The sequence below is a fragment of the Molothrus ater genome, chromosome 5, assembly GCF_012460135.2.
Source record: "Molothrus ater isolate BHLD 08-10-18 breed brown headed cowbird chromosome 5, BPBGC_Mater_1.1, whole genome shotgun sequence".
In the NCBI taxonomy this organism is placed as follows: domain Eukaryota; kingdom Metazoa; phylum Chordata; class Aves; order Passeriformes; family Icteridae; genus Molothrus; species Molothrus ater.
Genome location: NC_050482.2, coordinates 66846188 through 66859864, shown reverse-complemented (window position 1 = coordinate 66859864; position 13677 = coordinate 66846188). Strand labels below are relative to the sequence as shown.

The window sequence follows — 13677 nt, the reverse complement described above, 5'->3', positions numbered from 1 at the left end:
GCAGAAAGCCTCTCTCATGTTGTCCTGGGAGAGGGCAGTGAGGACCTGGTTTGATTGAAGGACTTACAAGGACACAGGGGTTGCCATAAGTTCTGACTGATTTCTGCAGTTACTCTGAGGGCATAGTACAAGATTACTACTCTTTGCAATACCTCTGTGGAGAGTGTGTTAAAAGAAAAAGCTCCTAGCATGGCATTTAGATATATTCAGAAAAAATAGTTTCAAAAAGACACATTGTTATATATCATGCAGTCCTGCTTGAAATCTGTGCACTGGTAATATTTGTCCATCTACTAAATGAAATCATAGATACTTCATTCCTGTCTGACCACTAGAAAGTATTTTGTAGTTGGTTTTATGCTATATAGAAACTCAAAAAATCTTTGGCCAGCTTTCATGGGCTGTTTGCTGGAAGCCTGTTCACAAAGGACCTGTACAAGATGAAGCCCTTTTAACTCCCAGGAATGCCTTAATGAACACTGTTGGCACCCACCCAGGGTAAATTATCTATTAATAAACAACATATATTTATACCTTGATTAACCATAACATCTTTTTATAGAATACAGTAAAAAAAAAAGTAAATTAAAGAAGGTAATTATCTATATTAGCATCTGTGCAATAGTATACTCACAGAGAATTTTAGTTAACATATAGGTTCTAGCAGGCCAGCAAGTCAACAACAGCAGCAGATGGCTGCATTTGGGGTTAAATGCTCTTTATACTATGAAAAAAAAAAAGGCAAAAGCCAACATGTGCTGGAGAGCAGCAATGAGTAACCTCTTTCCTCTCACCTGCACTTCCCTGCAGAACTCAAACAATCACTTCAGTGATAACAAGAAGCAGGGACCTCAATTTTCATTCAAAAGTAGGAACCTTGGTGGTGGCTTTTGATTATAGAATCAGCCTAATGGTTCCTGATGGGCTTTCAGCCTTAGGCCAAATCCTCAGGATGAAATGAGCTGTATCCCAGCCCTGTTTTCCTGTGTAACACTAGCCCAGTCCCTAAACACATCCCACTGCTTCAGCTCATACATCCATACATTTAAAAAAAAAAAAAAAAGCTGTACAAGAGGAATGCAGAGAGGTTACATTCATCAGCATTTTGAAATGAACTTGCAGTACTAAGCACTAGTATTTTCACTGCAAAATGAGGCCTTTTGCTGGGAAGCATCAATGCAACAGGATCATCTACTGACAGACTTGTCAGCACTTTTAGGCAGGCTGGAGCATTAGAACACGTGTTTGGCTGAACTGTTTAAACAGAATATATTCCTTACCATAAATTTTCTATGCTACTGTAACTACAGAAATTCTCCTTCAAAAGCCAAACATGCCCACCTGATTTGCAAGTAGCACAAAGTAGCACTTTCTTTAAAATCTAGAGAATTATTGCTGATATTTCTGCCTGAGGAACCCACCTAATAATAATAACATGTTTTTCCACACTGTGACTTGATTCTGGCTGCACACATTTCCATTCCAGTGTCATTCACAGTTGTTTTTAACTTCAGCGAGAAGCAAGTTTTCATTTCAGCTAAAACCAGACATATCAAATTCAACTTAAAAAAAATGTTGGGGAGGGAAAAGGAAGGGCATTTTGGCCGGGGAGAAAAAGGAGAAGAAGGGACTGTTAAAAGCATAAAGTGTGAATTTTCTCTGAGATGTAACACTATCTTAGCAGCAGCAACTAGCAGGCACAACTTTGTGGATTTTGTTTCTTCACCTTTTGGTTTTTCATCTGTAAGTTCTGCTGTGTGCTGGGGAGGGAGGGAGGGAGGGAAGAGATTGGGATGGCTGCTGTGGCTGCTCAGCCCATGCCAGGAACCTCTTGGTACCCTGGCTGCATCCCCAGCTCCCTGCCCAAGTGAGCTCATGGGGCTCAGCTGGGCTCGCAGAGGTGGCACAGACGCACCACGAACATGACTGTCATGGAAAGTCTAAGAGGGCCACTTGTTCCAGGGCTGCCTGGACAATGAAGAATGGGCTGCCAGGCCGTGTGTCGCCCCCCGGGCCATGCCAGCGCGGGCGGGATGCCGGCACATGAATAGCGGGTCTGTTCCAGCAGCTGCGCCCTGCCCCGCTCAGAGCTCCGGCAGCACCGAGCGCTGCGCTCCTCCGGCTGCTGGGGACAGACCTGGGGACACTCGCAAGGATGGCCTCGGACAGGGACAGCGCCAATCCCCACGTGAGTCTGGCTCGGGGAAATATCCACGGGAGGGGAGAGCCCCGGTTTGGGGGGAACATCCACCGCTTCTATCGTTTGCTCCTCAGCTCTGGCGGCAAATTTCCTCCGAAAACTCAGTTCTGCTTTTTTCCTCTGTTCCCCTTTGAAGAAAAACCAGTGGCAGGATGCGTTCTGCTGCGTTCTGCCAAGAGCAGTTATGAGCCTTTCTCAAAAAATATAAGGGTTAGAAGAGGGATATTACTAAAAAGAGATGCTTTTTAGGGAAGGAAAGGTAGAGGAGGAAGAGATTAGCCTTCAGCCCTCAGAAGGAGGCAGCACAAACTCTACAAGCTGCATAAGTCTGATCTGTCCCTCATCTCACAAAGCCTTTCTCTGTTTGGCAGAAAGTACTCTCAATCTGGAGAGGAGAAAAAGAAATAAATACAGCAAACACTGAGGGAGTGAAGAGGCCAAGGTTTCCTATGTATGGCTTACAGAGAAACAAAACTTCTTGGTGAAGCTCTTTCAGTTCTCTGTGTTCCTGCTCTGAGTGTTTGTGTTTTTTAAGAAGGGTGTTTCTTGTGTGCAGCGTGCCTTCTCAGAAAGGGCAACTACCCAAGGGTTGAGGAAAAGAGAGGAAATGGAATCAAAAGCCCAGATCACAGACACCCATCAAACCTCAGAAGTTCAAGTCCAGATCTGCACTTCTGAAAGCTGTGAAGGGAAGAATATGAAGCATTGCCTAGGGCACAGCTTCCAGCCCTGAGTAGGTGGCATAAGAGTCCAAACTTTGCAGCTGATTTTTCTGTCTGAAATGGTCTTAATCATCCTTAGACTTGGCAATGGGGAAGTCACTCTGGGGTCACAATTTTTGTTCCTTCAGCCCATGTCAAAGAAACTAAAATGGCAAGATTTGTGCCCTTGGAAATAATCAGGACAATGTTCCTTAACTAGAAGGAAGGACTGAGACTCCCCAAACCTGCAGAATGTATCTCCAGTGAGATACTGGGTGCAGAGCAGCTTTTGAAGACCAGGGAGTAGCTATGCTCAATAAGAGACACAATTAGTGAGGAAGATGCACAGGTAGCTATGACAGTGAAAATGTACTTCGTTAAGACTTTATTAAGGGAGAGATAAATGTTAGTCTTTCCTAGAACTAGACAATAAGGGGTAAAATACAGACATCATTAAGCCAGGAACTGATGGTAAAGAGAGGACAAGAAAATTATACTAAATTAAAAGTCCAATGAACTCCCTGTATGTTAAATCACTCCACTCAATGAAAAGTTTCAGGTCTATCATGAATTTAAAGTCCAGGTATAATAGATGAAAAAAATCAGTTTCACTGATCAAAAATCTTATAAACTACTGCAAAATTTTTGGTTTAGAGTTTTCTCTTTCAACCCACCTTGAGGTTAAGTGAAGAGCCAAAAGTGATCACACCAGCATCCTTGGCCTTGACAATACTCAAATAAGTCCAAAAGGCCAAAGGTTCCTTGAGTTGCACGACTGAGAAGAACATCCCATCTGTTTCCAGAGCAGGGAGGTGTACAGTGTGCACCACTACAAACTGCCCCAAAAATAACTGTGCTGCTAAGGCTTCCCTTGTGACACCTCATGGGGAAGCACAAAACACAGGTGAATGCACACAGACTCTGGCATACTCGTGATCAGGAAATGCAGAGCTCCAGGAGAGGGAGTGTTACCCACTGGTTTAATAAATAAAACCCCTTAACCAAACGAATCTAATTTGGTTCAGACTCCAAGGGATGGACCAAGAGCTCCTCTGGTTTCAATCTGCTTTCTGAAAACCCACAAAGAAGCAGAGTTGACCCAGTGAGCATCGAGGCATGAGCTTGGAACACCGATCATGCGATTAACACATGAATAGTGAGCGCCTTTTCCAAGACTCATTTATCAAGGAACAAAGTAAGTTTGGGTACAAGGAGTCTCATGCATACCTTTACTATCACATGTAATTTGACGGCAAGCCAACCACTTTGTTCTATAAATAAAGGCCTGAGTGAGCCTTCTTTGAGCTCTCCTGAGTGCATGGCAGCGATTTCCCCTTGCACAGTGACAACCCTCCAGGCTGCCTCTCAAAGCAGAGACCTTTTACCAGCAGCAGATCTCTGGTAAGTGATTGGTACTGCACAGAACCCTGTGCTATGGTAGCTTTGATTTCTGCCCTGGTACCTTTGATCTTATCTCAGTAGCTGTTGGTTTTTCTTGGTTACTTTTACTCGTGCCTTGGTAGTTTCAAATCATTGTTCAAATGATTGTGCTGTATAATAACAGACAGCTTGCCATCAAACATTTTTACAACATTATATTAAAATCACCTTCACAAAGATCTTTGATGATGATTCTTGCAGTGATCTAAGTCCCAAATCATTTGTTCATGACAAATTGGTGTAGTTGGCAGAGTCCTGAATCAGGATTCAGGACAATAGCTGAGACAAGCAGAGAGTCCTGTAAATGATGTGACTTGACAAGTGTGAGGCAAGGGGAGGAGTGGTCAGTGGTCAGTAGAAAAAAAAAAAGTGGTTTTCAGTGGAAAGTACATTTAAAATCCTCTTTTGAGTCCCTGCTCTGAGCAGTGAATGCAGAGCAGCTATCTCCTTGGAAGTTTCCAGCTGTGGGTTTAGGAAGATCTTGGGGAATGTGCACTGCACACTGTAACTCCTGACTCACTCCTCCTCAAAGAGCTCCTGGATGGAGTAGCAGGAACAGTCATGAAGTTGACTATGATACAATACAGAAATAGGAATTTGTACTTATAGACTGAGGCTCCTGTGTCTGAAGCAGTTGCCAGTACCTCCTAGCATTTCTTACACAACAGGGACAGCCTGGGCAGGTAACTGAAATGAAAACAATGGACCTTTGTCCTCATGTAAGAGACAGCAGGAAGAGGCAATCAAGATTTAAGAAGGCTCTAAGGAGAACTGATCAGTCCCCAACGTTTTTTGCTCATTCTGAAGCATGAACAAGAGCTCAATCAGCAAAATTGAAAGTGCCTGTAACAGGACTCCCACATCCAGCATGTCATCAGCCTGTGGAATTTGCCATCTCCTGGGGCAGGTTAGGAGGTCAAATATTGGGGCGTGCAAACATAGAAAAGAGGTCGGGAGGTCCAGTAACAATATTTACAGTTATGCAAGCTAAAAAAGGTACCTTCAAATTCCATAAGCCAATAGCAGGATAAAAATAAATATTGGGACTTTTCAGTTCCCTACAGGCCCTGGCACAATTGCTGACCAGACTACAAGTGGTAGCTTGCAGTAGAGAAATTGGACACCAGCTCTCTGTAAGTGGCACCTATGACTGCTTTTTAACAGCAAGAAGTGTCTCCCATCAATCCACTTTCTCCTTTACAAAAATTCCCTTGTTCTGTGTGTTTCCAACGAGTCTGTTTTCCCATTCTGACTTCTAGGAAGACCAACAAAACCTCAAATGGTGTAGAGAGAGATGCAAAAAGGAAATGGTGCTGAAATAGAAAAAAGGCACAAGATGTGCAGCCTTACTTGATTTATGCCAGCCAGTCAAGTGCTAAGAAAATAAATAAAACTGGAATGAAAATATTTTATTAAAAATATTAATTTACCTATTAAAAGATAAAAGTTTGACATTATTTAATCTGAATAATGCATTTTTGTGGCTCTATTTGTGGCTTCCAAGTGAAACTTTCACCTTCCTCTATTAAACACCTGTCATTGACAAGAAACCAGGCAGAGAGCAGTATCCTGGTGAGGTATAGCAGAGTACATCCTGAGATATCTGGGATCTGAAAAACACATTTGGGATGGAAACAAAACAATCCAACAAGATCCCACCACCAATTTCCTTTTACTTCAGGAAACACAGGTTTATAAATTAAAAGTATGGCTTTGCTAGAAACACTCTGGCTGATTTGCCCGTACTTGTTTATGCTATTGTCCCCCTGACTCCCTCCAACCCTTCCAAGAGATTTGCAGGGGGAAGAAGGGAGGAGGAAGCCATACAGGTCAGTTCTTTCCAGCAGCACAAGGCCCATTAAATCAGTTCAGCTGTGTGCCTCAGCTCACCATCTGACATCTCAACACAGCCCTGTTTCATTGGTCATTTAAGCCAATATCCCAAACTTTGAATGGGAGTGACTGAGACAACATCATTCCACCACTCCCAGCACAGCAGCTGATACTAAATGGCTCCATATTTTTATTAGATTTACATTTTTATGTTTTCTTGCAGTTACCTTCTGTACAAATGGGTGTTTAAGGGATGTGTGCTGGATGAAATGTCATCCATGTTCATACTGCAAAAGAGGTCCTATATTGTATGTTGTGTCTTTCTTTTTATAGTTTCTTACTCTTTGGATAAAAAAAAAATTACAATCCTCTGGGATGAGAAGCAGAAGTAATACCTCACCATTTAGGGAATCATTCATACTTCAAAAGTAAAAAGAGTAAACAGCTAAAATAATCATTCTGGAAAACAGGCCCTACACTGAAATTTTTTGGCAGGAGTTGCTTCATGAATACCTTGAATGGAAAACACATCTGTGGAAATAAAGACAGGTTTACAAGTAACTTGCAAGGAAAAAAAAGATTTCAAGTAACTGCATAATTTACTTCCAGTGCTCATTTTTTTGACCAGATCTACAGCAGGCAGACTTTAGAAAGGCAGATAAATAGAGTCAGCTACAGATATAACCAGTGTGGACTTTTCCAAAATGCCCCCAAATAATTGGAAAGTCCCCCTTACCACAGCAAATCCCATCTCTCACATCCTACTTTCAGTCTAAACCTGAACACACAGAGAGTGTGCTCACAGCTGGGCTGGACTTTCAGTTTTTTGGTATTTTGTGGCTTTAACTTGTGCTTCAAGGCTGTGATGTGTTTACAAGTTCCTGGTTTGGGCATGTGTTCACCTGCTTCTGCAGCAGCAGCCAGTTTGCACTCCCTAGTGCTCCAGGACCTCTCCTTGGCCATTCCTGGAATGGCAGCAGTGCCCTGCTGCCATCAAAGCAATGGCACAACTGCCCCAGGGCACTTCAGCAGCATCATCTGGGCTCTGTAATTTGGGCTGGATAGTGAAAATCTGCATTGAGAAAGAGCCTTTCAAAGAGAAGCCCAGGTGCTGCAGAAAAATCCACTTCTGTGACATCCTTGTGCATTGTGTGCAATCCAGTCATCAAGGGGCTGAGGAGCTCATCTCACTGTGTTTGTAACTCAACTAACTCAGTTACTCCAGCCTTTCAAACAGGACCCCACTCCCAGGGCTACACTCCATCACCTACACCAATTCCTTTGAATTTATCTCTCTGAACTCTGGAAAAGCTGGTTCAAGAGATAAATTCAAAGCTACCCACTTTTTGTTAGGATAAAGTTCTGCTTTGCTGTCCTGCAGTGGCTCCTGGGAGGATCCCACACCTGTCCATGACTGGGAGTGCATGGCCATGTACAGAGCATGGAATATCTCCTTTCAGTGGCAGCTACCTCTCACTTCAGATCAGGAATCTGAAAATTCAGGTCTTGGTGTAGCCAGTGCAGAAGCAGGGAGGGCCCTAACAGTAACAATGATTGCTCTCAGACCTGAAAGAGTGTGTAGCATTACCTGTGCTGGTCCCAGAAACCAGCAACACTCACACCAGAACACAGAAAAATGTGGTCTCAACCTGCTGAGGAGAAGGAGACTAATTCTTGCAATTAGTACTAATTGGTTCTTGGTTCTATTGTCAGATGTGACATTTCCCCTCTTCCCTTTACTCTCCTCCTGCCTGCTCTACCTGGACATGGCCAGATTTCCCTCTTGGGGTGAATGTTTGCTTAGGCCCTCACCGAACACAGGGATAATAGCATTTTTCATCTTGGGTTTTAAGGTATCTGGGGAAAATGAGGCACACATGGAGTTAAACATACCCTTGGAGCATCCTTACAGCAGTGCTTGAGCTGGACCCTCACCCTTCACCTATGAGGGGCAGTGAAAGGAAAGGAGGAGCCTTTCTGAGGGACAGAGCCTCAAAGAAAAAGGAAAACAAATTCTTATCTCATTTGCTTCTCCTGTGTTGTGCTCACGTGTGGAATGTGTTTGGAGACCGTTTCATTGGTTTCATGTGAATTGTTTTGACTGAATGACCAATCAGTGCCAAGCTGTGTCGAGACTCTGGAAAGAGTCACAACTTTTCATTACTATCTTTTTAGCCTTCTCTAAGTATCCTTTCTGTACTCTTTAGTATAATATAATATAATTATAATATAATTATAATATAATTATAATATAATTATAATATAAATAGAATGTAATTAGAATATAATTAGAATATAGTTAGAATATCATATATCATACCATAATTAAAAAATAAAATAATGTAGTATTAATATTAAAGAATAAAAAAGTATCATAAAATAATATAAAATAATAAATTAGCCTTCTAAGAACATGGAGTCAGGTGCATGATTCCTTTCTCTGTCTGGGAACCCCACAAATACAAGACATGTGCACCTTGCAGATTCGAGTGCACAAGGAGTTTTGGTTGCAGTGAGCAACCATAATCCTGGTTATGGTGGTGGCAGCCCAGCTCTCCTGTCTGGCCAGCAGTAAACCACTGAGACATCTTTGTGACTGGGAATCCTCTACAACATGAAATACCTGTTAAAACACAGCTAAACTGAATTTTTCTATCTTTTGTCAAACAGTTGCCCTTCTCACTTTCTTTCCAGCCTGTGCCTGAGAGCTGGTCCATGCACCTGCTTCATTCTGTTTGCCCCCAGCTGACACACAGGTACAACATTTTCCCTCATTTACCACAGGAAAAGGAAGTCCAAGTCACCCTTTCTCAGCCCTTTCTGTAAAATCTGTATTATTTTGCTATGCTTCTCTGCTGAGAACCAAAAATGGGCAGCACTTCAGGCACACAATAGCCACACACAGATGTGTGAGCTTCTCTAAGTACAAGAAGGGTGAATGGGCATTCTCACTGCCATTTCCCTATGCCTGGCTTGTGAGTCAAGTGTTTATAAAACTGCCTCTGGGGAGAGGCAATACAAGAAGTGAGCTCTACTACTGTAATCTAGACTGCCTCAGGTATGTAAACACGTAACAGAAACATTTGAACTGGACACCAAAGTGATGGAAGGGCCCAAGTGCAGAGGCTGCAAGATCCACATCACCAGTTACCATACACCTTGACACACTCCTTTGAACTAGCCAAGCTATAATTCCTTGTCAAATTACATGAATCAGATATGTGACTCTGTAATTACAGCTGTGAAAACCATTATACACAGGATCTTAGAACTTTCTATCCAAAATAACCCTTGGGGAAGAAATTTCTCATTAAGCTGCTTGGGTCAAGGTTCAGTGAGTGCTGGAAATTCTGGGGGAATCCTGTTGGCAGATTTAGAGAAACAAGAACAAGAAAATGAGATCATGTTTTGGTTTGTGGCTTGTTCATGCTCTCTTGGTTTTTTTCTTTTTTTTTTCCCCTAATATTTATGCATATTTGCAGGAGTTTTCTCTTTTGCAGAATAATATTTTGTGAGATTTAAAGGAAGGCCCAAATTCACCACAGACCTTGATGAAGTGACAAAAATAACTGCTCCTACCAACCTAGGAAGAGCCAAAGGGTGGCCAACCATTCTTCTGTAACCTATGTTTTGCTGAAGGAGTATTTCTGCAGAAAATAACAACACAGAAATACTCTCCCAGGACTTGTGTGAGAACCAAGTCCTTCTGTCCCTAGTTTTCCAAGAGTGCTATGAATATCAATGAATTTAATTTCCCAATCTCCACACGGAGCAAGAGGTGTTCTCCTGCCTATTTTACAGATATTAAGTCAAGGCAGAGATGGTTAAATGAACACTGAGGTACCCAAGGGCACACCAGTGGAAGGTGACAGGAAAGACTGAGCATCTCTAGATGGACAAATTGCCACAGAGCAGCATTCTTTGGTTTCATCTCTGTTCTCACAGGTTAAATTCTTAATCTCCATCAATTCTTGAAGGAATCATTGAAGATTTTTTCAGTCACCAGAGAACACTCTGTTACTTCACACAGTGTAAAGAAGAGCATTAACTGAAGCTGTCAATAAGAGACCACACATAACTCCTTCCCCTGCTGAATGTTAACTTCAACAGCCATTGGAAAAAAATTTTTGACACACTTTCAAAAGTTCAGGCACACAGCTGTGTTTGCACCTCTCTCGCTGGAACTAGAGTCACTCAACCACACTGGTGTAGGATGAAACCCCAAAGCCAAAGTGAAACAAACTGAAATACCTTAAACAGAAATTCTGACTCAGAATGACCATACAAGTTCTTGATGCAACTTTTCAGCTTGAACTTTGCACCTCCTTTTGGCTGATTGAAGCTGAAATGTTGCTGCACGTCCCTGTGTGATTTCAGGCTGTGGCCACACGGTTTTTGCTGACTGGGGCTGGAGCAGGGAGGTTCATCCTTCCTCATGACCACCATCAATAATTATTGCTGCCCCAATGCAATGCTCAAAGTGATCACTCTGCCAAGACTGTCTGGGCTAGGAAACCTCCATTGCTGAGTGTCTAAGCTAACCCAGATCATTGTGAAAGATCTTGTTTCAGGAATATGTCTGGACACAGACAGAAATAGCAGCTCCTTTACACAGGCCCTAATCTATCTTACTGCAATGGGATAATTGCTTGAATTCTTGAATATTTCTTATTGTTATAAGAAATATAATTATATTCATATATTTCTGGTTATGTTAGCTGAAGATCTAGTTATTCTATGATTATCAGAAGACAACAGATACACAGTCTGGGTTCTTCTTCACTTAGTTGTGTAAAATAAGGCAAACAGCTAACAGATACAAATACAATAAAAACTATTCCTACATAACACTGGCACCTGGGGTTTTGCTCATCTTCTGCCCATGGTGACACCTTGACTGGCAATCCACACTGATCAGGGAGACACCCAGCAAAGGATTGATACACTACAAGAAAATTTTCTATGCTGCTGTTTTGTTTTAACCAAACCAGATTTGAACTCCATCCTCACGTGCTAGATTCTTGGGAGTTGACTCTGGCCCAATTCCTTAGCCAGCCCCCATTTTTGGCACGTGGTTGTGAAAAAGTTGCCGAAGGGAGCTGTGTCAAAGGGCTTTTACTCTGCTCCTAATGGCTCCACGTACAGGCTGAAGGAATCTGAAGCGCTCACAAAATGTGGTTTCCCTGCTGGTGTTTGCTGTTCAGCTGGCTCAGCAGCTCAACCATTTAAAACCATTGTGAGTGGATTTAGCACTTGTGAAATAATGCTGGCCTGTTCAGACCCACAGAGGGATGGGCAAAGTCCTCTGGTACAATAAAAGCCCCTCTCACCTCCTTCTCCTGTGAGGAGCCAGGAGTGCAATGGAGTTTGAGGGAGAAAACTACTCACATCCAGGTGCAGCCACACAGATAGCAGGTGGAAGAGACACGGGCCTACCAAAATATGAAAAGCTAATATCTGCAGAGGAAGGAATCACTTCAGTATGCCAGAAGCAGGAAAAAAAAAAAAAGAAGAAGAAAACCCCCCCCACCAAAACAAATACACCAAAACCTCACTGAGTAAGTATAGGGAGCAAATCATGAAGCAGAAGGAGAGAAAAGAGGAACACAGTCCCAGAAGAGAGCTCCAGCAGGGTGCGTTCCATAAAATCACAGCCTATGAATGCTAGTAAGCCAAATGGGGGGGACAGATACAAAAAACAAAGTCCCAGAGGCCTCTGTCCCCAGAAACCAGAGAAGATGGAACGCCCCACGTCCTCCTGGTCTGAGCTGCTGCATATAGCAAGAGGTGTGTTTGATCCCTGAGCTGATCCAATGCCCAATTATTCTGCTGAGACCATAAAAAAAGGAGATAACAGGCACACTGCAGATCTGCATCCTTGTGCAGAGATTTGAACTCAGGACCAGGCTCAGACAAGCAATTCAAGAGCAGATGGCAACAGGTCTTGGTGGCTACTAATTAGATTGGCTTTTGGTTAGTGATGTGGGCTTGAGGACTCCTCTGATTCATTTCCAAAGCCCTCTGCACTGCCTTCAGCCATGAGCCTCCAGCTGAGGTACTGAGCAGGGTCAGCCTGGCAGTGTTCAGTTTTTTGGGCCATGCCAGAGTGGCAGCTCCCTTGCAGGTCCCTCTCTGGAAGGGGAATGGGCTCAGGACTCAGCTGTGGGCCAGTTTGGTGTTGAGGGTGTTTAACACTCTGGTGTTTAGGGCCAGGGTGCAGCAGGGCCATGCCAGAGTGCTTCCTCTTGCCTCACTCACACTGCACAAACAGGGACATTTTCTCTCCTGAGGGAGCAGCTGACTCACACACTTGGCCAGATGAAGGGAAAGGTGTCCCTGTCATGACCAACAGCCAAGAATGGCTAAAAAATAAAAAAATGCATCACTCTATGGCTGCAAATGACAACAATATATTCCTCTTTATCCTGATCCAAAAGCAATTTTTTGTTCTTCCTTTGTTCCCCTCCCTGTGTTTTCCTATCTGATGAGAGCTTGTTTCTCAGCTAGGAGCCCAGTCAGTCTGTTATTGGTGTGCCTAAGATCATTTCTACGTTCCTCCCATTTTTTTGTTTTACATATTATCAAATGACTTATGAAAAGTAAAGTTCAGCCAACCAAACCTCAAAGGAGTTATGCAAGAGCAAGTAGCCCTGAGCTTTACCACCAGCCCTGTACATGAAAGAGGCATGTCCATGGATTGATAAATCAGCTTATGGGGTGCATTGTGGGTATAGAGAGATGAAGATATGAAGGCTGGCAGGTGCTGTTCCCAGTGGCTGTCCCTAAATCAGAAGACACTGTCTCTAGCCCTGCTCTTGACCTCTCTGAGAGCTGAGGGGCAGCAACTCCTCCGGCTCTATCAGTCAATTCCATGCACATGATACATTTGTACCCTGCACACTGACAAAGTGCTTCTCTCTCCTTATCATCTGCTCAGTGGGCGTCATTGTGAGGCTGATTCAGCAGAAATCAGAGCCATTCTTGTGGGAAGCTTGTGTCAGGAGCAGCCAAACACACAGGCTGAGAGAAGGCTGTGATTTACTGATCACAATCTTTACGTGGAAAGATCTATGGGCTTTGAAGGCCCTCTTCTCCTCCTGGTGTGTTGTGAAGGACAGATAGGGCTCTGTGACTCCTCCTGGTGGGGCTGTAAATGATATTTTGGGGACCTAAAATCGTGGGTATATTGTATCTGTTACAAAGCAGCACTCAGTCTGCCTGTTGCCCAAGGCACACACGTTACATACAGTCAATGCTGACATGTTGATACCTGTGAGCAGAGGGAAATTCACATTCTGTACTTGAGTGCTGCACAAACTGAGGCATTGAGGTGATGCAGGGAGGGCAGAGGATGGATTATAAGGTAAAAGGTCTTCAAAAGGCCCGAGAAAACAAAACTTTTTGGTGCCAGGGTCAAAATCTGGAGAGAAAAATTACAATGATATCACTAAATATTAATAAAATCCCCTGTCTCATGGGGATAAATATATATTAAAAGTCACT

At 43.2% G+C, this 13677-nt stretch overlaps 1 protein-coding gene across 1 annotated transcript in view; it reads left to right on the top strand.

The window, feature by feature from the left end:
* The first annotated feature begins 2085 nt into the window (after nt 1-2085).
* Nucleotides 2086-13677, top strand: part of NINJ2 (ninjurin 2) — a 43491-nt gene continuing 31899 nt past the window's right edge. The window contains exon 1 of the mRNA XM_036400947.2: nt 2086-2188. Within this exon, the coding sequence (XP_036256840.1) occupies nt 2156-2188 (33 nt within the window). The 5' untranslated portion in view covers nt 2086-2155. The remainder of the gene's footprint in view (nt 2189-13677) is intronic.